This window comes from Mastacembelus armatus, chromosome 4 (assembly GCF_900324485.2).
Source record: "Mastacembelus armatus chromosome 4, fMasArm1.2, whole genome shotgun sequence".
Taxonomy (NCBI): Eukaryota; Metazoa; Chordata; class Actinopteri; order Synbranchiformes; family Mastacembelidae; genus Mastacembelus; species Mastacembelus armatus.
In genome coordinates, this window is record NC_046636.1 from 3,282,288 (window position 1) to 3,309,492 (window position 27,205).

General features: G+C 39.0%; 1 protein-coding gene across 1 annotated transcript; it reads right to left on the reverse strand.

Annotated features, from left to right (window-relative positions):
- On the reverse strand, nt 1–25,914 carry brinp3a.2 (bone morphogenetic protein/retinoic acid inducible neural-specific 3a, tandem duplicate 2). The gene is made up of 8 exons (XM_026323578.1): nt 25,597–25,914; nt 13,879–14,069; nt 11,773–11,963; nt 8,380–8,485; nt 7,904–8,140; nt 5,968–6,190; nt 1,840–2,182; nt 1–771 (listed from the first exon to the last, which is right to left on the reverse strand). The coding sequence occupies exons 1-8, from the start codon at nt 25,815–25,817 to the stop codon at nt 1–3; spliced, it is 2,283 nt and encodes a 760-aa protein (XP_026179363.1). The 5' UTR covers nt 25,818–25,914.
- Nucleotides 25,915–27,205: the final 1,291 nt, after the last annotated feature.

Genomic DNA, 27,205 nt, shown 5'->3' on the forward strand with positions numbered 1-27,205 from the left:
TTAACTGCACAGCTTGGTGGTCTCGTAATCCATCGAATTAGGCAGACGCGAGCTGAAGGCCTGTAAAGAGGCATGAATGCGAACCACTTCGCTGGCTGTTAGCTTGAGCCGGTGCCGGAGAAGACAGGCAAACAGGTCCAACTTCTGTTGACCTGGAGGGGACAGCCGGTTTACCCGGTCTCGTATCTCCAACAATTGAAGCATTGCTGTGTCCTGGGACCCTTGGGTATACGGGTAGTCCAACTGCAGAATTAGGTCGCGGATAGCCTCCGGGTCAAAGTGCATGCTGTAGCCAAAGACTTGTATGCTGTTGATCTTCATGTAGCCCAAATTCCGAGCAGGATCAGTCATTTCTAAAGGCTCATAGTAAACACTGTCATTCACTCCATCTTGAGTCTTTATTCTGCTCCGAAGGTAGATATGAATGGTTTCAAAGAATGTCTTCCACTTGTTGCCCAGTGTCAGAGTCCAGTTGTAGCACTCAAAGGGCAGGTCCAGCTTGGTGGCCTGCCAGTCTGGAAAATTATTCTCATTGACTGGTATGTACCAGCTCTCTGAATGGCTCCCTCCAAAGGGGTTGATGTAGAGAGTAAGGACAGGCTCCAGGGTGCTGTTCTTTGTAAGGCAGATCTGGAGAGATATTCCTAGAAGCATGTGGACCATGTTGGACTTGTACTTGTTGCTCTTCAGGGTCAACAGCATCCTCTTTCTCCATGATGGGTCAAACCAGCTGTTGAGTCGCATGTCGTTGCTGATGAAGATGGCATGAACCTAAAAACATATAAGAAAACAGGACACACAAATACAGTAAGGACATATGAGCAGTAAAAATCTGTAATCGTAAAAAGCAATTTTGAGTTTTAATCATTAGCTGTTGAATACTCATAAGGTGTAAGTTTGACATTTTTGCAGAAGGGGGAGGTGGAATAGACCATCTCACATCAATGACGGAAGTTTGCTGTGCGAAAAAGTGGCATTTGGTTTTTTCACCCCCAGGTTAGTTTTACCAGATTTTCACTAGCGACAGGAACACCTCTGACCAATAACAATGCAGATCGTTGGAATGTCACTCAAAAAACATTAAACCTGGCAGACCATTATTACTTATTAACTTTATTTAAATTAAAGTTCAGCCTGGCAGACCGTTTTAGTAACTTTATTTCAGCTTAGAGTTCTCAAGAGTTCTTACAAAGGCAACGAGTACAATGACAATGTAGGGAAAACAGCTGTAGGGCTTCATTATGACAGCAGTCTGTCTAACATAACGTTACAGTTTATTACCATTTATTTGAGAATCATGACAATATGGACAGAACATTTCCTGTTACTATCCTGCCAAAACAGAGATACTAGTTATTAGCATTGAACGATACATGATGACTGTGATTGGGTGCAATATTGTGCTTTGTATTGAGTGCACTCCACATTTTATTTTTTAATGCTTTTATTTTGTAAAATCTGCATAAGGTCATCATAGCTTGATGAAGAATCCATTTTTTGTAGTATGTGAATGTCTCAGGGGTTTTTCTTTTGCCTCCAAATTTTATTTGACCTTTATTTGTGTCGTTCCTGGTGTTGAAAGGCCTTTAAAATCACACTTACCTCTACCCACTAAGGATGGCCACGAGATGCAAGATAAAGTCAAAAATCATCCTTCAGTCTTCGCTTGTTTATTTCTATTAAAAAGTAATACTTTTAGCCAATAAGTGGCTTAACATATAGTTTTGCAGTTAAAATCAGTTTTTATCTATATTCTAATAACTGAAACCTATTGCTATGAAAGGCAGTTTAGCTCACAGTTAGTCTGGAATGATTAAACAAAGGCTAAAAGAAAAATACCTCGAGCCTGCGGTCAGCTCTCTGCAGTAGGTAGCCTAACTCCAAATCCTGGAGGTCTGTTTCAAATCCCAGGTAGTTTTCCGTAGAGTCTGCCACCATTGGCCTGCAGGACCCCTGCATCAGGGCAAAGCCCGCGTTGCAGCTCCCACAGCGGGTGTGGTTGTCTGGTGCGCAAGCTGCGCAGGCCGAGCCTTCCCCGACAGCACAGGGCGGAGGCAGCTGACAGGGGCTGTGTTCATATCGGCAGCTACAGCTGTGAAGCTCCTCAGAGAATGCACCAAGCTGGTTGTTTTCTGAGCAATACAGAAGAGACTGGAAATGACTCAGCCAGTAGGACTGAGGCCTGCACCGGAGAAGGAGAAAGGCAGAAGCATCAGTAAGACAAGCAAAGATAGAGATTATTGAACAGGGCTTAAAAGTATGAGCTGGTTTATTAGATAGCTGCTTTATTGGGTTCAGGACATCTGTCTTGGTCTGCAGACAGCTTGCTTGTTAAAAATCTAAAGCATAATCAGCATAATATAACACAGAGATGGCTGAGAGGATTCCAGTGAACATGGTGTAGGTCATTTGCATATCTAGAAATGTCTAGGCATGAGGGTTAAATCATCTAGTAATTCATGATCTCACCCCATATATGATGACCTGTTATTACATGATCAAACTGCAATAATTACATCATATTGAAAACCCAACCCACTGATGAAGGCTATGAAAAATTTCCCAGAAGAAGAAGAAGAATTGACCCTTGTGCTAAGAATTGGTTTGCCACAGTACTTTGCCTGACACCTTATCAAAATCATCACAGTAAGTCAAATCAGATTGACTTTTATTTTAAGCATCTAAAAACTCAAGCACATCTACACTGCACTTTCTTTTGGTTGGATAATTCCACGAGGGTGACCCTCAAGTTCTTTCCAGACCAGTCCCTTCAGACACATTTAGGATTATGTGGAAGTGTTTGCAGGAATACCTTCAGATTTTTGAGTAAGCCCAGCCTGGTATTCCTGTGAAGTATTTCTGGAGTTCATGTTTTTGTTGTCCTAAAGTGTGTGATAAGTGTAGATTACACATGCAAAGAATATGTTGGTGTTTGAGAGTAGAAGAATGTGAGAAACAGTGCAGAGCGAGAAAGCTGACTTTGATCAGTTTGTGACATAAATATTAAAAGTGCTGTGCAGCCGTAGGGTAACTTACTCTCAGACATACATATAATTCCCCCATGTGGGCTAGAGCTTGATTCCCGTCTGTAGCACTTTCTTGACTGTGATCCTTTTATGCCTTTTATCCTCTTTGCTCACTGAAGAGAAGGAATGCACCATACATACTGCTAGATTTCCTTTCAGAAAAAAAGCATTTTTCTTTGATGAGGCTTTATTCTGCTAAACTTTATGCTAATCTAAAATTGTTTGCTGGATTACATTTGGAGCATCTTTCCTCCACATCCCAATCTTATTGTGTGCTTCGAAATAGGAAGCAAGTCTAAGTTCAGAAAATCATTATGAATATTAAAAACTGCCTAATGGAAAAAGGAGTCATGGGAAATGAAAGGACTTTTCCTTTACATGTACTGCTATCTGCGGGAAATGCATTTCACCTCCAGTGCAAAGCAGTCACCAAGACAAGACCGTAGTTGTACTGTTCCCTGGTGTGATTATGTACAGCCATCCTGCTCCCTGCAAGTCCTGCTCCAAATCACTGCTGTAAATCACAGTGTCTTCTAAATTCTATGTTGCTCTAAAAAGGGCAGGCTGTGTTTTGAAAATGAAATCAGCCACATATACAGTTAAACCCATGGACTGTGACTCGCTGAAGATTTGTGGACTTCTGTGGTTTCTATATAACAGCCTGCAGTCTTCTGGGGAAGATTTCTACAAGATTTTAAAACCTACTTGCAGAGATTTTCTCACTGAACTGATGAACCAATGACTGCCTTTAAGGCCTGGCTCACAATTAAAGTTCCAGTTCATCCCAAAATACTTGGGAGGGGTCAGTGATCTGTGCAGCACAGTAAATTTCTTCAACTCCAAGCTTGGGAAATCATTTTTATGAACCTTGCTTTGTGCAGTGTCATTTTGAAAGGTTTACCCCAAAGACCCCACACACTTTGTAGAATACCTTTGTGTATGCTGTAGCATTAGGAGTTTAATTCGAACGAAAGGAACAAACCGTCATTGTCATGTTTTATGCTATCTTTACTACGTAGATATTTTTACTCCGTAACGGCAAAATTGTGCTTATTTTCAGGACATTTCCTATGAACGTCTATTTATCCTTAGTCTCAGATGATGTATGTATGCTAGTGTCTAGTCAGTCAATACTAAAGGAAGCAAGCAAAAGCAATCAATATAAGGTCAGTACAATAATCACACATCATTTCCTCTCTGTGATTGGATGTGAATGAAACAGTGTGAGGCTGTAAAGGTGGAATTTGTCTGATCTACTGAATATCTTGACCACTTCATTAAAAATGCAGTCGAGATTTTCAGATCTTAATGGCACTCTTTTAGTAGTCAAACAAAGATGAGACAGCTCCTTCTTTGAAGCTTTCCAGAACTTGGTGTGTATGAAGAAATCCGGAACCTTGTTTGGGCGAAGCCTACGCATAAGGCATTTACTAAGCTGATTAAAGCAGAAACACTGAAAACGTCACTCGAATGACAATTTGGATCATTATGTCTAATGGCAAAAGTTTGAGCACAAAGTGTACGGTGCAGTTTCATCATTACCGTCCTAATAAAAGCCAAGTTGACTGCTGCTTTAACTGTCTAACATAATTGTCAGCGTGGAGAGAAAGTAGCCCCTAGGATGCAAAATCAATTACAAATCTCTCATCTATCTGAAGTGCCACAAACAAGAGTGAGAGTGTGGAGATTTTTTCGAGCTCTTACACATCTCACTCTCAAACTTTGTCCATTGAGGGTGGAGATTTCTTCGATGAGCGAAAAGAAAGGCAAAGCTTCACCACTCACACCGCAGTAATAACATTTATAAACACTGCCTGGATTAGTGCAATAATGCTCCCAGTCCTTTTCCTGGCAACTAGGTGGGAATATCAGGTACATACATCAATGATTAATATGTGTTTTTGGCTGTGGTGGAGAGTATGAGATAGATCAAGGAGAGGTTACACTGCAAGAGCGAGAAATGAAAGAGAAACAGAGAGAGGGACTGGTCACCGAGCAGAGTGCACTGTATAGATTAATCTGTCCGCTGATTTATGTGTTGTGTTTACCGCGGTAGCTGAGCTGACCTGAACACAGTGTCACTGAGAGTGATGGCTGGATTCATCACCTTCAGCAACAATAACACGCTTTGATGGATAAAGCTTTCTTATGCAAAATGGATATTATTCACTTTTAAAACACCAGTCTGAGATTTGGAATCGGTCTCTACCTTAAAACATCAGTGGTCAAACACAAGACCACAGTTTTCTTTCTGCCATCAAACAACAGTCTTTTAACCACAAACCACAAATCACATAAATAGTTTTAGCTGCCTGAACTGATCCTTGACTGCAGAAAACTGTTCAGATGGTAAATTAGAAAACATTAGCATGAAATCTTTTTGTAACAGACAGAGAAATAGTGGCAAACAACAGCTCAGGTATGAGAAGGAGCTGCAGTTGTCAGTCTTGACATGTAAACCTAAGGAGAAAAGACTAATTAAAGACCTCTAATTAACCCTGACAGGACTGCTGTAAAAGTGTTCAGCAGTATTACCTAAACTTAGTAAAATATACAGTAATTAGGCTGTAAATTAATGTGTTATGAATTTGATAAAACTTTGAAGCTCTGAAAAACATAAAATTGTAAAAGCGGAATTTTCTTCTTGTGGCCATGTAACCAGTGAACAAAATCTGGTTTCAGTGGGATTTCAGAGGATTTCATGAAGATGAAGTGCAATGAAACAACATGAACATTTTATGATTTTGTGAAAATTTCATGAAGCTCCATAAACATTTAATGAATCAGAGACTTGTGGGTTCTAAAGCTAAACTTTACTGTTGTAGCAGAAGAGAAAACCACATTATGTTGATCTGCAAATAATGTGGGACTATTAAAACAGATGCTAGTGTTGCAGACATGTCAGTGACTGCATTTTTGGTCTTCATAGGCTCGTGCTCACCGTTCTCTTGGAAGGAGGACTTGGGGCTGCCTGTGACATCTCTTGCTGAGACTGAAGAGCTTGAATATCACCCTTTGCGCTCGTCCCAAGAGGACCCGCATGCTGTTCTCCAGCTGCTCATATCGCCACTGGAACAGGCTGTCCAGAGACCACAAGTGTTGGATGGTTGACACATTGAGGAAGTAGTTCTGGGGTAGCCTCGCATAGAATGCCTTGAATTCATCTGTAACAGTAAAAAAGACACATTAAAAGGGAATAGCTTACCACTGTAACATAAACTTGCAAACATAACTATGTTTACTTCCAAGAGGATTACTGGAATCCACTATCCTCTACTGCATGGCTGCTACATTGGGTGCTACTATGACAAGTGTAGGATATGACACCCAATAATTATGTGGATAGTTAATTATTCCAACCTGCAGGGTGAAAAACATCTTCAAATGAGTGACACTTCACTTTTTTAAAATGATTTTACCGAACAAAATGTTATTTACTAATCGAATTACATCAATAATGACCAGCTTTAAGTTCTAGCAGTGGAAAACCAGGACAATATGAGCAGTGACATTTTACTGTGAAACAGTAGGGACCAATAACAAGTAGTGAATCGCAATAAATGTGTCCATGTGGCCACTTTGATTTTTCTGTCCTGTGTCTACATGTCTCAGCTGCTAACAGGACTTTTTATTATTATTATTCACGTCCTGTATTGGCTTATTCATGGGCTCAGTTCGTGTTATATATTGATTAGTCAACATATAACAGTGTCATCCGCTCATTGTGCCAGTAAACAATTAACAATTGTGAAATGCTATAGAACCCAGAGGTTTTCCTCCAAATAGAAGAAAAAGAAGGATTGAAATTGGACAGTCTTTGCCTCCCACTCTATTTCAGTTGCACCCAAACATGCTTATAGCATTTTTAATCACATTTTGTTAAGGAAACCTAAAACATCCAGAATATCAGAGAGGGTAGAAGGTTCCATTCATTGCAGACAGCAAAATGTTTTATGGGAACCGTTTGTGTTGGGGTTACAATGAAGGTTAGAATCATAATTATTCTGACTGATATATTATAGTATATTTTCAGTGTTGTTCAAGTTGGCCTTCAAAATAGTCAAATGGCCATGTGAAAACTGAGACAGGGATTTGTTTGCTTCAGATTTTACTGGGCTATTTAAAGATCCCTTCCTAATGTTATTTCAGCATTAGCCCTTGTTGTTACACAAGTTTATCTGGATCAAGCCAAACCAAGTGAATATCTTCCAAATTTACTCTCTTTTTTTAGCACAAAACAAGGACTGTGACTTACACTGTGAACAAAAGATCTCTGTTCTACACTGTTCTGTTGTGTTCCGTTGACCAGGATAATCTTCACTTTATCATTGTTCCCTAAATTCCATATGAAATCTTATGGACATTTTATGTACTTCATTATGTCCTTCTTTGCTGCCATTTGGTTAAATGTTAATTATGGAACTGGCACTAAAACAGTTTCTGCTGTTGATGAAGTGGTGATGCAGAAATCTGTGCTATCCCTCAGTGAAGGTCACATTTGCAGGTGTTTGCAGCTCCTGCCCTTACTTCAAACCCAGCTATTCAGATATTAACTTTGAAAGTAATTGCACTTATGGATATTTTAGCCAAAGCTGAACAATAGAAAAAAAGACATTCATTTGGATTTCACCTGAGTAATAATCATCAAGGCAGGGTGACCGAGCACAGCAATAATAACCAAACATTATGCTAAGAGCTTCCATTCAAACTCTGTTTCCCTAGTGATATGAAAAGCTTGACTCACAATAAATGGCTTTTATAGCTGATTAATCTGCTCCAGACATATTGTAAGGTACCCGGGCCTAAAGCTGTTGAGGATCTGGCGTGCTATATAAATATAAAGCAAAAATCCATCACTTTAAAGAAGGCCTTTTCACCTGATTCCTCAAATTCTTTATAGAGCAACCCCCATGTTTCTGTGATCCTCTCCAGGCTGTCCTCCATGGCTTGGATGTCCATGTAGGGGCAGTTGCATTCTGGGAACTTGGGGTCACAGTTGCACCAGCAGTCGTTGTCCTTGCAGACAAATTCACCCTCTCCATTGCAGGCTATGTAGCTGAGTGCAGCCTGAACAAAATTTTCTCTCAAGTAGTCTGGAAGAATTACTTGCAAGCCTGTAAAACCAAGCTGGGTTTAGCACCATCATCAAACTGGGAACTTGGGGAGTGACAGTGAAAGTTTAGTGGCAGTATAGTGCTGGCTGAGCTTATAACTTACTTAATAAAATCTCTAAATCTTTGTATTTGTATTCCAAACTGGTACTGATGTATGTCCCATGTGCATATACTTTACAGCTGAATCTTTTAAAACATATCATGACACTCACAATAAAAGTGCTAAAAAACAGACAAACCTTGCAGCTGGACTTTATTTTCAGGGCTCTGAACCAGCACAGAGCTAACAGAGTCCAGGTTGTCATAGTTACTGCATCCGAGAGGACCTGTGCGGGTCTCTGTCACCTGGGCAACAACAAATAAAAAATAAATAAATAAAACAACTCATTTATAAATTCCACACAGCATCCATTTTAGAACAAATGCATAATTAAATTGTATGTCTTTAGAGAAAGACATATTTTAGGTGTAAGTTCAGATGCAATATTAGTTTGAGCTGAGCCAAAAAAAATGTGTCTTGTAACACAAACAGCTTTCTCTACCCTGTTTTAACAAAGCAGTTTCTAAATGTTTGATTAGACTCATAAATGTGTAAGAAACAGAGAAGTAGGGTAAGCACATTTAGATTCTTCTACATTGCTTTAATAAGAAAGCTTTTCTGCACTAATCTTTCTTCAAGAATGCTACACATCTCTTTTTTTGTCTAGCCGCTGATTGAAGATGTTTCGATTGACCTTTGCCACAGAGCAACTCCAGCAAAGCATCCTTTCTCACTTCATTTGCAAGAAGAAATCTTATTTCAGCACTTTCCCTTTTCTTGCTGCGACATGGTGGAAATCACCTAACTGAATCTCATTTTTCTCTCTTTGTGGTTGTGGGACACCATATTTTGTTCAGTGATTTGTCCTGGTCAGGCTTGTCAGAGGACAGTTGGTGTAAAGTGACAGATAGATGAGGCAAGACAATGAGGGCCAGTCGATCAGTAACACAATCACAGAGGGCTGAAGGGACTGGGACCTAATATGATGGTGGTGCTGCAGGAAAGAGAAAACTCAGTATAGAGCTGTTTAATCAAAAGCTTAGTCCTGAAGAAGAGGGTTTGTCATAGGAAGACTAAATATCTGGTGTGAATGGAAAAAGCGAAATGAAGATAATTCAAATTCTTGACCATAATATATATGTCACATTATATCCCTTGTATCCCTCATGATGTATTTTAATGTTGATATGAGCAAATGAGGTACAGCCCAGTGTTTCAGACCACATGAATATTGAATCCACATAAGAATTATTTGATATTCCATATGATATGCCATATGGCAAAACACTGACTGATGAGCACAGTCTTCAATTTCCGCTTTGCTTAGCAGCTGCTATTCACTGTAGATACATTGTGGTATATTAAAAATACTTAATAGGACATTATTGACCACCTGTAACATGGCAGATGGTTGTATGAGGGAATGAAGCAATGACTGGAGCTCAGGGGAAGACTTTTTTTGGTGTATATTCTTTTTGTCGTTATGATGTGAACCTTCAGTCCCAGTGCTATAAGTATTTTACTGACTCATTGAAACAACATAGTGGGAGTAGGAGAAGCACAGAAAGCAGAGCACTGCAATCACTGCAGCAGAGGCTGAGTAATCTAATGGCTGCAGTCTCTTTAATTTACAACAAACATTCAGCAAATAATGCCAAACAAGTTTTTTTTTTTTTTTTAAACTTTTGCTGTTCATCTTTCTAGTTCTTGAAATAGCCTACCAGGGAAAGTGCTCCAGCTTTATCCTCTTCTAAAATAAGCTTTTTGTCCTCAAAGCTGCAGTAAATTATTTTGGACCACTAGGAAGCAGTAGACACCATGACGTTGTCATTTTAGGAAATAGTTTTACACAAAGCCGCAGGGATTAGTTTTAGATTGGTTTACTGCATCGACAGGGTTAGATAAATAAGGGTTGGAGTGCTTTGAGGATTCAACATGAAGCTCTTCAATGTGAATAATTGCTACATACTATAAATACTGGCTTTGGATAATATTTCATTTGTTTCAGAAGGTGGTGTGTAGGCTAAAAGGTGTACACTTGGTTTAGCATGTATTTGTTGTTTACTGTCTGAAATGTACTGGTCTGGCACCACCATATTTTCCCGTTCGCTGCAAATATGTCATAAAAATAAAGTTTGGTTCGAGTGCGATCATCTATGCTCCATGATAATGTTATCTAGTCAATAAGAAATGTGGGAAGACAGAAATGTATTTCTTTCAGATAATGAAACTGAAATATAATCAGTGGCTGTGTATGAGAAATAAATATAAAACTGCAGAGTTCTTGTTCAAATCTTTCACCTTGTTCATCACTGTGTGCCGACAGTGGGGTACGTATGGTTTTAGTGAGGCGGGGATATTGCCATTGATTCAGTCTAGGAAATTCTCAAATTGTAACAAAAATGATTTCAGCGACTCTCAAACAACTGGAGTCATTACTCATTGTACAAACAAGCTGGTCCAATCACAGACTCTGCTCTGTGCCGTGACTTTTTTAAGACAGCCCAGATTTCCACAGCCAATTCCCAGCGCACCACAACAGTAACAGGCTGTTTCACCAAAATGAGCTTCAATTTCCCATTTGCATGGAGACAGCAGGGGGGGCTTTGCCTTACCAACCCTCCCTCATTCATTCCTTAACTTGTTCAATTTTCAATTTAAATTCTTGCTCAGTTGTTTCACCACTGTGTGGGTTAACAACCTGTGGAAATGATGCAAAAGTGTGGAGGAATCTGTTGCTCCTTTGACTCACTTTCTAGCACTGATGGAGGTGAATCTCTCCTCTTTCCACTTCCCACCTGTCAGTTATGCTGGATGACTGCCTTTGGAGGATGAAAGCACACTCTTTCTACCTCTCTTCCTCTCTGTTGCTACAGAAAAAAACTAATTCCCCAGAAATAAAACAGACAAAAGCATCTGCCCACCTTACCTGCAAAAGAAATCCCCTCCCTGAACACAATGTAGTGAGAGGACAGAGCTTTGATATAAGTACAGGGAGTGTGATTCATGTTCTGCTACAGCAGAGAAAGCTACACTTCACAAGCTGACTACCAGTGTGTTCCAAGGAATGAAAAAGGCAGCAAGGGGGTGCGGGTCGTCCTCCTTTCTGTCACCCTATTAACCCCATGCTACCTGACGGTGACAAGTGGAGGCAGAAACCTGTCAGGAGCTGTGTTTCACGAGATTCATTTATCTTCCCCTCACCATATGTGCTCATCTCGGAGCTTCCTCTGGAATCGATGAGTTTTTGTGGTGGCTGAAGATCATATCAAATCAAATGCAGGCTGATAAAAAGCATCATCTTTCACTTTATTTTCATTACTGTTCAACACTGTAATGTAATATTGTAATGAGGAAATTATTAACAATGGAAATGGCCCCTAAAATCACGTGTGGATTTGACAGAGGCAAGAGACAAAAACTTAGAAATTAAAATTGGAATTTGTGATACTTATTATAAAGACAGTCCAATATATTTCAGTTCAGTTTATTATCATGATGCAATAAGTTTGACTTGATTGATGACTGGTAGAAAATCAAGGTAGATAGAATCTTTAATAATCAGACTACTCATTAGGTGGTCTGACGTTACCTTGATGGCAGTGGAGGCAATCTGGATGTGGTGCAGCTTGCGTAAAGTGCTCTCCCTGTCGATGAAGTAGGACGCAGCCAGTTGGTGCAGAGCTTCCAGAGTCACAGTGGTGGAGTTACCCGAGTAATCGCTCACCTCTGCTTTCTTACTTAGTTTCCTCTTGTCCACAAATATTGTTAAGGCTTCTTCTCCTGCACAGACACATAATGTGATTGTTTAAAAAAGTTGCTAGTACTTTTTTGAAAAGAGACAGCTTGTGCACTTTATGGTCATTAAGGGCTTCCAATCTTCCATAATCTCACTTTTAGCCTCTTGAAGGCCGAGCTGCACTTCTCTGACACAAAATCAAAGTGTTAATATCTTAAGTGTTTAAGTGATTGTTTGTGTTTGTCTCTATCTTTGGTGCTAAGCACTCATTTCTGAGGTGTTTCTACACTGCATTTCCCACAAATCACTTGTCAGTCAAACGTTGTGCCAACTAGTCTCACATCCTTTTATTTGGTTTTTCTGTTAATGAAGTTGAAGTGTCTGCATTTGGCTCTCTCTTCGTGGCATTACGGAACTCAGGATATCTTGCTTGTTTTTAATGTATTACAGTTTAACATATGTACTGAATTCCAGATGGAAAGAGCACAGAGATACCAGAGCCACTCAAGCACAAAGATGCATGATCACAATTAGGATAAGTCATGTCATCTTGTATCAGTAGCCACTGATCATAACAATCAGCACTTCACAGGTCTATGAGCCACAATGCAGAATACTGTCTTCCTCTGAGAGTCATCAAGACACTACACATCATATTTCTCATCATAATGCAGTGTTAATGGTTCAGGGACATTTTTCTGCCCACTGCCTTTATTCTGCGTCTGCTGAAGGGCAGCCTCTTAATATCACAATCTATTTATTAATTTCATTACGTCCATATGCTTCTGAACACAGAGGCAATCCATTCAGAGCCACAGAGGCATATCTCTGGCACCAGTCCAAGGCAAACTCCTCATTCTCCTCTCTTCATACAACTAAGTAATGGCGGAGAGCCAGAGTGTGAGTGTGCATCAGCTCGGGAGGCTGGTAGGGTTGCATTATATGCAGCCACTCACAACAGCGACCTTTTCTAAGCCAGGAGTCAGGTCTAAAGTAATTGACAAGTGTTGCTTTGTAAAAGCAAATCTGCTTTGCAAGACTTGCCTTGGCTGCTCTGGCATCTCAAATTAGATTTTTTTTTCTTCACTCAGGGTACCAGAAATGCTGGGTTTTGGCTTTCTCCTCACACTGGAGAGAGCCAAAAATGAGGTGACTCTGACTGGTAGTAGGAGTGGTTTAAAAAATACTTTTACACTGACTTTTACATGTATTCATGCATCTCTGAAGAGCAATTTCTGGGCTGATAGTGGTATATTATTCTACAGCCATGTGTTATTCAGTTACTTACTGCGTTATTGTGCCACATCCACCTGTTTTCCATATTCAGTGTCTGGGAGAGCAAGCTAAGCCTAAAGCCTTATATCAACACAAACTACAGACTTTACTAAAGCTCCTATCATGTGGGAGAGAAGCAATTCCTAAATGTGCATTTTCTTCATAAAAGTTTACTGTTCTACTGGGCAACCCTAGTTCTACCCTGGAACACAAGAACAACACTACTCCTTAGCCTTATTGTTCTTTGCATTATTGCTGCTTGCTCATCAGCTACAGCCAACGGCCCTTTTGCAGGGTTCATATTTAAACATTTAAAATCAGACAAAGACACAGTCTAAAATGTGCCAAAAGCAATTATCATTTCAACTGGCAAAACCGATGGTTGCTCTCTAAGAAATAGCAGGTTTTTATTGTCTACATCTGTGTAAAATCAAGGATCTATTATTCCAAAAATCAATGAATTTTAAATCTGTCACTGTTTATTGTAAATGGCATACATGCTGAGCTAGAATACAATGTCTGAAATGAAAAAGTAAGTGGTGTGAGGATTAGTGAGCAAACGAAACACTAGTTGGTACATTTATTCCAATGGATTCAAATAGTAAAGTGCTTATTTACTCCACCATGGAGACATCTAAGCAATGTGATCAAGGCAATCAAAAAACTTTTTATTTCCTTGTTTACCTCCCAGTGTAGCTGATAGCAGGAAGTGAGTCCCATACTTTCTGATCAGATTGTCAGTGATCATCTGGGTGGTGGGTCTGCGGCCCAGGAGTCGGATGTTCCTGATGAACTCAGGTGTCAGAGGTAACGGAGACTCCAAGAAATCTCTCCTTTCCACAGCCAAGTTGTTCACCTTCCATCTCCCAAACTCCCTTGAAAACACAGAAGTGAAGAAGAGCAACATTAAGTGCAGTTTTGCTAATAAGAGTCTCTTAAGGAGACCTGAAATAATAATCGATCTTAGAACTTATTGAAAACTAACGGAAATCATGATAATAGCATTTAAGTGATTTAAAAATGCTATTCAGATGCAACACCTTTGGCTCTGGGAAATTTGATGCTCATTTTTTTTTCATACTTTGGATGTTCTAAAGCAAAAAAATATATAAAATCATTAGGGCAGCCCTGGTACTAAGGTAGAGGAGGTGTGTCTGCAGGGTCTAATTCACCTTCACTGCTCCTTATACAGTGACATTAATATGGGAACATCATTTGCCTAAAGCCCAGTAAGTGGAATAAATGACTAGGGAGGGAGGTAGCGAATTTAATTCATTATGTCCTGGTGCTTTTGCAATAGGCTGTAAGGAATCCCTCAACCATGCCAACACTGTCTGAAGTGAAGTGAAAGTGAATTGATAGAGAAATAAAAACAGAATGACAAAAGAGAGACAGCCGGTGACGAGACAGGCTCCTGAGAGCCGAAAAACACACCCAGAGGAAAAAAAGAAAAAACAAACATCATTTGAAACTCATTTGATTGTCACCTGAGATGAAAACGTGCTTCAACTACACAGCTGATAAATGTTTTCCTTAATAGCCCCATCATGATGGGCATACAGTACACACAGAAATGAATAAAGTACAAGGTAGTACAAGAAATAGTCCCATTGCTCAAGTAGAAAATGTGTTCCATAATGAGAGAGAAAACAAAATGGGAGCAAAAATGTCATAAAAAATGTGAAAGTAGTGTGAACAAATGAAGCTGTGAGCCTTTGTTTCCACTTCGTATTCTTCTCTTTCTCTATGACAACTAATATGTCTGACCTCAACCATGAGTGCAGTTTATTTGCTGCATTATATCAATCCATGCTTCATTGATTGTAATATGTCTGAATGTGTTTATATGCAATTGCATCTGGCAGCTAAGATGATAAGACACTGTTAGTCTAGACAGCAGGAAGGGAGCAGAAAGAGAGAATTTTAATAAAGCTTTGCTGTAGAAGTAAAATACTTTTTTTCTGTGTATCTTCCCTGTACAGCTCTTAAGCTACTGTGACTCTGAGCTTTAATGTAAAAACCTGACACACATGCATCAATAAAAAGAACAAATAGATATGTCAAATGGTACCAAAGGATGTGCAATCTGCAAAGATCAGCCTGGCCCACTGCAAATATCTTTCCCATTACTATAGTTTTGTATTTGCCCAAGACACAGCCCTTTGAGGTGCTTTTGACTCATTCATACAATTATTCCAGAAAGTTCAGTGTTTAGTGAGAGATTTCCATGTGAAGAGTCTTTCACTGATACTCCGTGCACTCTTTCAACTGCAGCTCCACGCTCAGCTTAACAGAGAGCACATACTATGAATTAAAATAAGATGTTTTGTTTGCCTGACATTTGGAAAAACAGTACAAAATTTAAGCTGAGAACATTTTGTTTTGAGAAGAGAGGTGTGCGTGGCATCTTTCATCTAAATAGTTCTGCAGAGCTGTATAAGTCACTGAAGAGAAGAGAGAAGAAAGAAACTCTTCGTTCTGTGTAGTTTTGACACATAACAAGAAATTTAAAAGGTGAAACACTATTTATTTCGACATAATCTTGGATTTATGACATCTGAGATTTGAATACAAAGTATGTCTGCAGCCGAAATGACTAACATATACAGTACAAAGTCATTTTATCGTTTCAGTTTTGAGCCGAGACGCTAATCACTGAAATGCTTTGAAGAAGCTTAAAGTTAATCAGCAAACAAGCAAGAGCCAAGATAAAACTAAATCAGCAACATCTGTAGCTTCTAAGGGTGAAGCTTGTGCCCTGAGGTGACATGTTCAAGAGTTGAGATAGCTCCTATCATCTTACATAACAGTGAAACATGTAAGTTAAATCGATAGGTAATGGTTAAATGGTTTATGAGCTGGTTATTACTTCAAAAGACTGAAAAACTGCTGCTTCAGAAACGTTAAAAACTCTTAAGATGTTTGTTGCATTCACCTTTTAATGCTAGTTTCTTCAAATTTATCTTGTGTCGATACATGTAATCTTACACACACACACACACACACATGCATGCACACACAGACTTGCCAGTAATTGCCAGCACATTTACCCAGTAAGCTCCAATGCCAAGTTTTGTTTAGCTCAGTACCTCCCAAAGAAAAATTCAGCTAATTTTGTGAAAGTGCTGCTGCTAGCCCTGAGCAGGTCAGGCTACAAGTTTTACTCCAACATCAGCTAACCTGCTGTCATAACAAATTGGATGAAAGAACCAACGGCCAAACTCCGTATGACTAAGGCAGCACAAGATCAAAAATGCAAGGTCAAAACAGCTTGCTTTACAGAAAATATGCTCTCAGAGTTGAGCTTGGGTATATACTTCTGCTTTGGGCTGAAAGGCCTTAAAAAATCTATTTTCTCAATCAGCTTTTTACCTAAGAGCAGTGGAATCCTTTCCAAGCGTACTCCCTGCAGAAGTCGGACCGGTTTAAGCTATTTCACATGGCAGATTTCTGTATTGGTGTTTTGTCTGTGCTTTTCTCTCAGAATCTTCACAATAGTAAAATCTTAAATTACTGTTTTCATCTGGTGGTGAAATCTGTCGATGTTTTTTCCAACTACTCTTTTCAAGTTGAAAACTGGCTCGATCTCAAGTCTTGAATAAACATCGATGAGGACTTTAAAGTGGTCAGAGGATTTCATGACAACTGGGCAAACTTCACGTGCTGTGAAATAGAACCTACACCTGCAGAACATCCAAACAGAAATTTAAGAACCATTGTTTCCAAGGTGTTTGCAACACTGTGAAAAGATGTGAAATCAAGTCAATCTATCCATATACTGTAATAATAGCATGTCTTATTTACTTGATTACATATTAACGCCACTGTTTTGCTTACTTCTGCTCAAATACAATATATGTCTTTATTTTGTAATGTGTTTTTTGAAAAACAAATGCAAAGCTATAAATATAAATTTGTTTTGAGCCACTAAATTGGCAAACTACAACTAGTGAGATGCCAAGGATTTATACAGTAGTTTCCTGCTTGGTTTTTAGGGAGTCCAGAAAGGTGCCAAGTAACACATTTCAGACTGGGATGTTTTGCTTTAATGGTTTTCAGGTTGGTTTATTTATTTGGCTCTCAAAAACAGGTCTATTTCCTCTCCATATCTAAAAAGTAATAATTAGCACTACTTTTTATAAAACATGTTCCCTCCTGTACATTATGAACATAATAAGCAATACAGCCCAAACAGAAATTTTACATAAATAAATATTATTTATGTTTTGTCTTCATATGGTTAAAGTTATGATATAAAGAGCTAGCAGCTAGCAATAAAGCAAGAAAAGCCACGTGCAGAGAAGTAACCCATTTTAAATAGAACTAATTATATATGTACTTGCAAAACTAAACACCGTTTGAGGGACCAGAACTATTTTACATTCAACTCAGAGGCAAGACTGTATTTATTTTTTTTCCCTCCATCACATCTACATGGCATTAAGAGGCAGTTATGAAGCCACTGACAGATATTGCAACTGTAATTATAACTGGTCAATGTAATTACTTTGAAATTTCTGGGGGAGGCAAGTGCTGTGCCAGTTCTTGCCCTTCGCCTGGCACTGCCCCCAATTTACCCACCTAATCAAGCTTATATGGGAAGAAAGTCTCTAGAAAAACATTCCTCAGAGAGTCTTCTGCCTCTTTACGAGCACTTTGTTCATTTTCAAGGGCTGCCCGCTCATACTTTTCAGAAAGCAATAAAAAATAAACTCTTCCAATCTGAACATCAAGACCACAAAGCCATGTGTAAATTAATCTGATCGTCTTGACTGATGGATTATTTTTGTTAGATTTCATTGTGTGGCAGGAAATAAACATCGTGTGAATTTATGTGTACTCCATTGTCCAATCACTCAAACGCTACACTTTTCTCTCTCCAAACTAAAAGCCTGACTGCTGTAATCAGAACGGGTTGAACAACCTTGGCTGCTGATGATGGATGTGGGGAGTGTGGCCTTTTGAAAGGGTATATATCACATTAAACCAGGAGTAATGAGGAAAGCGTGAACATCCAGATGTTTGGACGATACAAAGTGTAAATAGCCTACAATTCAAACTGCTGCCCAAGTCAGAGCAAGTTGGTAGCAAAGATTTGCACGACACATTGATTTAATTCGCTGTTATATAATAACGACAAAGGAGAATGATTCCCCCAGTGTGAATCAGAAACTGTAGGCAGATTGTGAAGAATAAACATAATGATGTTAAATGGATATCTGGTACACGCTGACCTTTTTGCTGACACTGTAGTATTCAGACAAAGCCTCTGACTAATCTCTTGCTCAGATATATCTAGTGTAGCTATTAATCTTCACCTCATTTCATGCCATACAAATAAATGACCTCTTCAAATGGGACACCGTGTTGAGTTCCACTTTGGAGGGTGTCAGCACTAGTTCAAACCTGCAGCACATTCTGTGGAAAAGAGGAATATACGGGGTGGGAGGGCAGGAGTGAGAGGGTGCAGGGAACAGGTATAGAAAGAGTATTCGCAAATCCCTGCTGTCGTTCGTTTCTTCAGTTATTGCAGACTGTGATAAGCTAGCCATGTCTTATCTTAAACCCCCGATAGGCCAAATGGTTCGTCCTGCAGGGAGAGGAGGAAATGAAATGGGTTTCACCACAGAGTCGATTTTTTGGGCAGAAATCCTCCCTACAACCAGCTAAGTCATTATTATTATCAATCTCATTGCTCTTTTCCATGACGATCAGGTTCATCAACTCCTAGGACACTATCAGTCGGTTCAAATTTACTCCAAATTTCAGTGGGTCCATTTTTTTCTTGATTCATTGTGTCGTGTATTTGTAGTGATGGAAAAATAACAAAATACATTCACTCAGGTGCTGCGTTACATAGTAATCATATTTCAACATAATTGCTTTTAACTCTTTTCTACTTTGTGTTACTTTTTGCGTACAGTATATTTCATATTAGAAGAGAATATCAGAGGTATTTTTCTTGAAAGCTGTAAGTGTTGGTTAAAAATGCTTCTAAAACACGTGTGATTTAAACACGTTAAGGTTCAGCCAGTGGTTTCCCAAATTTATGGCTTGTGACTCCTTACGAGAACAAATGTGTAATGTTAGGTTAACTAGTCAAGACCACTTTCATATTCCAAATAACTTGTGCAGCTGGATTCATGTTGTGAATTGTTGGAGGGGACCCAGTCCTAGGATGGGAAAAATACAGTGGTTAAAATAAGCTTTGACAGCGACAGTACAACAGTAAACATCTGTTTATTTATTGACGCATCAGTCACAGTCTGATATTGTAATATATGATAATATTTCAGGCACATTTATCTTTAATATTATTTAGCTCAGAATAGTACTTTCACATTTAATTTCAATTTATTTTTCCATTGGTGCATCGGTACTGTAACTTGAGAGAAGAAGGATCACTGTGTTTCTAATATTTATCAACATTTATTCACTGGCATGTGGGCTAATGTTTTGTTTTTAATAATATGTAATAACATAATTGTTCTGTAACTGTTAATTCATATTAATTATGGAATTTTATCCCATACAAAATAATCAGATGCATTATCCAAATGCAGTATGTTCAAAACATGGCCGAATCCACGTCAGCATTCCTGCCTTCTCCCTGGTGAATGTGGCAGCTTTCCCTTGGCAGCGTTTGCTGTGGACAGGTGGCTAAGGCGGAAGGCCCACATTGTGTTTGCTTTGGAAGCAGTGGCTGTGCTCTCCAGTGAATCTCCAAACACACACACAGACATATGTGCAAAAACAAACCCTCTTTCACTTCCTTCAAAAGACCTATTAAAAATAATTTTAAAAAATTGAGTAGCAAGATGAGGTGTAAATTCATTTACTCCTTCTCTGCTGATGTAGCTCAAACACTCCAACTCTGAGCACAGATTCTAGTCATTCATGTCCTGTCACTGAGCAGAGTTTCAAAAAACGATATTGTCACTTTGCGTCACCTCTGCCCTGTGTTCTGCACAAGTGATGTGTCTCTCAATCAAACATGAATTGTCAAAAACAGTCATTTACAACAATCACAAGCTCAATAGGGATCTGTCTGGTAATTTTGAATCTACTCAGTGACCACAGGCACTTGTAGGTGAAAGCTCTTCACATAATACTAAACACAACTTGTAGTATATAATATAGAAACTGCTGAGATAATGATGTGCTAGCAGGTGCTATTGTTTGCAAAGTCAGTAAGATTTATTATCTGGGGGCAGGAGATTTCTCTGCAGAATTCTGCTGTAAACCATCTAATCTTTGTTGAGATATTTCATTCCTGACCAGAGTCAGACTGACAGGCTGACGGGCCTGCTGTCTGTTCCTGCTGCTAGTGCGGCTAAAAACCTGAAATGGGGATAGAAATTTTCCACTGGAATCTTTACGTCTTGTTACGCTTTTATGAATTTTATGGAATTAGACTTTAGTGAGGCAGCACTGCTAGAGAATTGCCTGCAGCGTTAACAAATTGAATGGAAGTGAGAGTTAAAGTAAAAACTGAGTAATTAATTGGGCTGGTTTAGGATAGAAAGGAATAATTGTGTCTCTTATGACTTCGAAAATAAGGAAGTGCAAAAACGACCAAATAAATAACAGCTGAGGAATAACAAAAAGTGAAGCTACTATTTATTACCATTCTCTCACAAGCCTATTTACCACAAGGACCAAGTTGGAGTTGCTGAAACCTCTAAGGGAATATCAGGAGAGGAGACAAGACAGAGAACATCAGTAAGAATAGAGCAGTGGGATGTTGAGAAGCAGCACTGAGGGAGTCTGCTCTAAAACACTCACCTCAGCCCTCTTCACAACACCTGCAAACTCCCCTGTGGTTTAGGAAATCGGTTGTTTTTTGTTGTACTTGAAGTGGCTCCTTTATCAAGCAGTTTGGTGCTTTCTTTTGATCATGTTACTCTAAGGGTGGGCTTGAACTACAGGCCCCAGTTTGGAGAATAAAATAATTTCAGATAATTATTGAAGTCCCATTTGTTTAAATCATTATTTGTTAATGCAGATTCTTGTGAAATTCCCACAATTCAAGGATTAATAAAGTTTATCTTATTGGATCTTATCATATTCTTTTCCAAACCATACAGTATTAGTTTCTGCAGCAGTTCCAGTTGCGTCGTTAAAATCTAGTTCAACACCCTAAGTTGATATACAAATGTACATACTTCCACCCAAATCTTTTTAAAACTGTGTAGTTTTGAAATGTGACAATTAAAACCTAACCGCAGAACAGCAGCTTTGGATAACTTGAATATTGAATGTATGCAAATAACAGTGGAATCCACTGATGACAATTTCTCCAACCACTAATACAATACTATTTTTTCTTATGTTATTTTTGCTGGTGTTATTTCTTATGTGTATCTTATTGCGCTGCAGCCTATAGACTTTTAATGGTCTTATTATCTCATTATCACAGCTATAGTTCCGTTTTGTACATTTTCATCTTTACAGAATGATATTAAATATGATTACATCTGTCTTTTAATTGAAAAAAGTCATTTGCTTCAGATTTTCAATCCAATTTTATTTCTCATGAACCTCTTTATATGCAAATTGGTCAAGATCATCAAACAGCTGTGAAAACTGTCAATGACTCCATTCCAGTATGGATTTTGAAGACGACAATTCAACATATTTTTGGTGAAAGTAATTGTAGTATAACCAGATATTCTACATACATTAACATGGTCGGTATGTTTCCTAATGCTAAGTCAATAATTCCAGGCACCTGGACTTTATTATATTACTTACATCATTGTTTACAAGAGTTATATGGAATATTAATTTATTACAGTATTTATTGCATGCTATAATATGTCACAGTCCCTGTCTCTGCTCTGTCTTTTCCTAATCCTGGTCATTCACTGTTTGGCCTCCACATGTCCATGAACTCCATGCCCTTCTACTCCCAGTCACATGACTCTGCTCACCTGTTTCCACTACCTCACTGAGTTCCTCAGTATTTATACCAGTGGGGCTTTCACAGGCTGCTTTGCTGGATGGTTTAATTCCCTCATGGCCTCGGTGTTTCCTAGTACTTCCCCATGCTTGGACGATTTGTTCAGTGTGTGGATTATTTTCTCTGTGACTGGATTATGGAATCTGCTTTTTGCCTTCTGTCTCGGATGGTTTGCTTGGCTCAGACTGATTTAGTTCTTTTTGACCCCTGTTGGACCTTCACTCTGTTTTTGGTTCTCCCTGCTCAGTTATGCTTACTGGACTTAAGGTCCAGTCTTTGTGTTTTCTTTGTGCATTAATTCAACTCTACCTGCCTGTTCTGCCCCTATTATGTTCTGCAACTTTGTTCTTCACCTCAGTTTGTTGTTTCCTTATACGAAACATGACAAAGCTAAGTTTACAATACATCCTTCCTTTGTAATCGAATACTACTGCATTACAAGTGCTGTCAGAACCGGGTACTGAATCTCAGTATTTTTCTCATACAGTAGATACACTGGTAATAGATGTGTCTGCAGCATCAGAAACACTCAAATGTTTCCAGAATATCATTCAAACTTTCTATTTTATTTAGGCAAAGTCAGCATTGTACAGCTGCTAGGATTGCAACAACATTAAACAGTATACTGAGAAGCTATTATTGCTCAAAGTAAGAGATAGGCACATCCTCTTGACATCAGTATGGAACCTCAAACCTGTTTAGATTGCTAATATTAAAATAACACATTTTCAATCTGTGGCGAGTGAGTACTATATACACACCCATCCTTTTACAAGTCAGAGGAGCTGGGAAGCATTACTCCAGTCCTGGAGGTCCATTGTCCTGCTTGTTTTCCCTACCACTGCAGTTTCTAATTGGCTGAACACACCTGATACAGGTAATCAACAGCGTGTAGGGCAGGGCTAGTTGGAAAAGAAGCAGGACAGTGGACCTCCAGGACTGGTGTTGGAGACCCCTGCTACAGAGCATGGCTTCCTTTTCCAGTTGGTACACAAAGGGAGGAACTCGACTTGGAAACCGAATGACCTCAGTTACACATAAGAAGTGTAGCTGCCCCCTGGAGAGCACTGCAGTGGGCCCAATTTCTTTAACAAAGAGAAAAATGTGCTGAAGTTTTTATGAGACAGCTCCAGGTGTGAGCTCCCAAAAATTTCACCACATTTCACCCCATCAGCATCAGCAGTGAAAGAGAGCTATGTTTTTTTTCCAAACCAGAAAAACAGAAGCTCTCCCACAGCTGCATCCCTCCTATCCCTGTCACAATTATTTTTGAAATAGAATGGGACTGAATCCAAGTGAATTCTGTTTAGGATGATTTACAAACTATTTGCTTTTTAGGTTAGTTTTTCCTTTTTATATCATCACAAGTAATAAGTGGTACATTGTGGTAAATCTAAAGGGCTTTAAACACAACCTTGCATCTGACAGAAGCCTCTCAGGGATTCTGTGATAATGCAGAGTAATAAGTACTAAGAGCTCACTAATCACTTGGCCACATGATAAGACTATTAATCTTGCTGCCCATGCAACTTGGCTCCAACAGACCAGTGCCTTTTGCCAGAGGAGGAAATATTAAAAAGCTCTAACGCGGCAACCGATCACTATAGCCATAAAGCATCCTCCCACTGATCCATAGATGTCAGGAACCCTGTCTGTCTACTTCCAGAAGCCTGAACAACACCCTCCTAAATGACGACAGATATGATTCATGACACAATCTCCACTAATTTGGTCGCATACCGCCACCTCAGACTGTGTTGCTGTCATGACGAATCATAATTTCTTTCCCGGTGCTAATCAACATATTTCAGTTGACCACCCAATCAAGAGGCTCCCTGAGGGTTCGGAAGACAGCACAACGTGATATACATCCAGCTGATAGCAACACCCAGCTGATAGCAACATGCCTGCATACAGTACATAATGATTCTGTCTAGGCGCGTACCACATATCTTGTGAACACAAAGTACAAGATCCCTTTCTGCATGAGAAGTCTGGCTAAACAATGCAGTCCGCCTGTTAAGAAGCCATGAATAGGGTAATCAAACAGAGCATATTGTCCACTGTGGGCACCAATACAAGATAGTAGTAGTAGTAGTAGTAGTAGTGGTAGTTGTACTGCATTTTCTCCCTTACATTATTGTAATATTAGAGTAAGCAAAAGGAAAAGCAAATGTATTGGTAATACCAATGCTCTACAGCTACAGCTGTACTCAGATTACCTCATTACATTTGTAATAACTAAAAAGCTCTTAGAATGACCTTGCACTTAATCTGTTCCTTAGCCAACATGTCAAAACAGATGTACATTTGAAAGTGAATTCAGCCAAGGCAGATAAAACTTCATTCCTTATTTCTATCATTTAATTCAGCTTCACCAGAGTTAACTGCAGTACATTTCATGGGAAGCAATATGATTTTAACTAGAGTGTTTTAATAAGGGTCACATAAGGAACTGTACAAATTTTGGGAGGTCCAGAGGATGCTGAAACCCTTGGTTCACATTAATTCTATCATTACACATCTCAAAATGTGTGACATACTGTATATTACCAGCGTACATAATAATCTTTCAATGTTTCTTCTTGTGAAATCAGCTTATGCATCACACAATGACAGTAAAAGTAAGTGAATTAGACAAAGTGTTGCAGTGATTGTGGTTTATAGCATTTTTCATAGTCCTCAGCTCCTTAAAAAAGTCATGCTAACTGCTTGTAAAATAATAGTTTGACCTGGAGAATACCAGACTGATATCTGTATGTAAAGTATGAAGCTGTTTGATTTGTTCGTAAATTGAAGTCTAAAGTGAGGGATTGTGGTTTTATGATGGGATTGTGCACAGGACAATATCTATTACGTGTGTTAGTTACTGAACTTCAGAGGTTCATAAACAGATTTTATTACTACTGGACAGAGCCATTGTTGCTGTTTCAGCATTTACAGTCTTTACGCTAAGCTAAGCTAAACATTGGCTTCCTATTTACTGTACAATGTAGTATCTGCTCAGTTTACTCTTATCAAAACCGAGGTTTAGTGTGTTTGTTAGAAGTGGTCTGTATATACATTTGATCATCAGGATACATTTGATCTGCCATTATTGGCAGCTAGACAATAACAATGTACCATAATAATGTAACATGACATCTGGTCATCTCGCATTAATCTTGTTTTAGTAAAAGTGAACAATAATTTTACAGAAATCAGGCTGTTACGAAATAAATATTGTGACTTTGTGAGTTATACTAAATATGTAAACACACAAACATTATCGTATTATTCATACGGCCGTTATTTGCACACACAGATGTGCTTCCAAAGGACAACTGTGGAGAGTGTTTGATGGCGCTGCTGGGAAATCTGTCATGCATATAATAGAAGTTGCGATATAGCAGCAGTAAATACAGCGTAAAGTGCCTCTTCATCCTGCAGTCATGACTCACCTGTATATCTTGTATCTAGTGGAGAAGCCTTGTCGGTTCTTCTCCACAAAGTCGATGTACTCTGGGGAGTGGTGGAAAGGCCCCTTATCTGACAGGAGCCAGTCCAGGGGGCCCCCAGGCTTGTCATTGGGGAGGCTGACTTTTGCTGTTGCTGCTGTTACCACGGATCGTAAACACACCCAGCAGTGAAGGCTGAGGCTGACGACGCCCCATAGAGCCATCAGAGATGGAGGGAGCGGGGAAGGGATGCAGGTGGTGTTGTTTTGGGGGAGTGGGCTTCAGCAGTCACAGCCGCTCTTCTTTAGCTGGCTCCTCCACTGGGAGGACCGGGGGAGCTGCATCACCTCAATCCCCCCCACAAACCTTGAGAAAACACACAAAGAGGTTTAAGGATACAAAACAAACACCTGCATCCATCATATACGACGTCAAATGCAGCCATAAAAAATAAAACCTTTCAAACTTTAACAGCTCAATTTGGCAGGAAGATAGATATTTGAACTTTCAGTTTTTTGAAACAAATGTATTACACACAAATGGTGTGACTACACACTTTTGTGTTGACATTATTCATCCATTAAGTAATCATTTATAGACAGGAAAAGCGTTGATCATGAAAAAATGTCAAATCTTCACTCGTTGTAATTTTTCAAATGTTAGGAGCAGCTGCTATCTTCTGTCTTATTTCTGTTTATTGTTAATGGAATATCTTGGCTTTGGACAGAAATGCAAAATAAACCAAACAGGAAAAGAACAATGAGGACTGTCTAAAAGACAGCTCATCTTCTTTTTGTGATCATGTAAAATATCAATGTATTGTACTATCATATCACGTTACCATGGCATGCAAAAACTGGTTTATTGAAAGAAATTTAGTGTTTAATGTCTTGAATAAAGACATTATGTGGACTAAAAGAGCAAGGGGTCACAGCACCAAGACTCAGCTTCCAGGAATCCCTCAGTCTAAACTTATTTATCTAAACTTATGGCAATGAAGCATGATGTAGAAAGAATAACACCAGTAACAATACGAGCACAAAAATATCTGACGTATGGCGAAGAGACTGGTGATTCCTGGGATACTGCATCAAATTGCAGCTTCAGCCTGATACAAACAAGAACTAGGTTGACTCCGATAAGAATTGTTCATATTTGTCATCCACCTAATGTATCCCCATAAACAAATTAATAAGTATACATTTTACATTACCACATAAAGTCATGTTAATTACAAAGTGTTTTGAATGACTTTTCATAGACTCATTTTTCATTGATCATAAAACGCTAAAACTTTCTTTAAATGTGTCGTGGTGATCAAAGAATCCACTTTCCTTAGGAAAGAAATATCTGCTCCTCCTAACTATTAACACTTCTATTTACTTTGTTAGTTCTGTTAGACCTTTGTGGTTTGTAGAGATATTCTGATATAACATCTTGTATAGTGCTATTTCTTTTACACCGGTAGAAGTTATGATTCTAATTCATCCCTTTAAGTCAGGGGGTAATTACTGTGTTGCTGTTATCAAAATTATACTCATCATCCTTCAGCACTCACTTTCCTGCAACAGATCCACACAGACACGTCTGCTGCTAATGTAAGAAGTCTCTG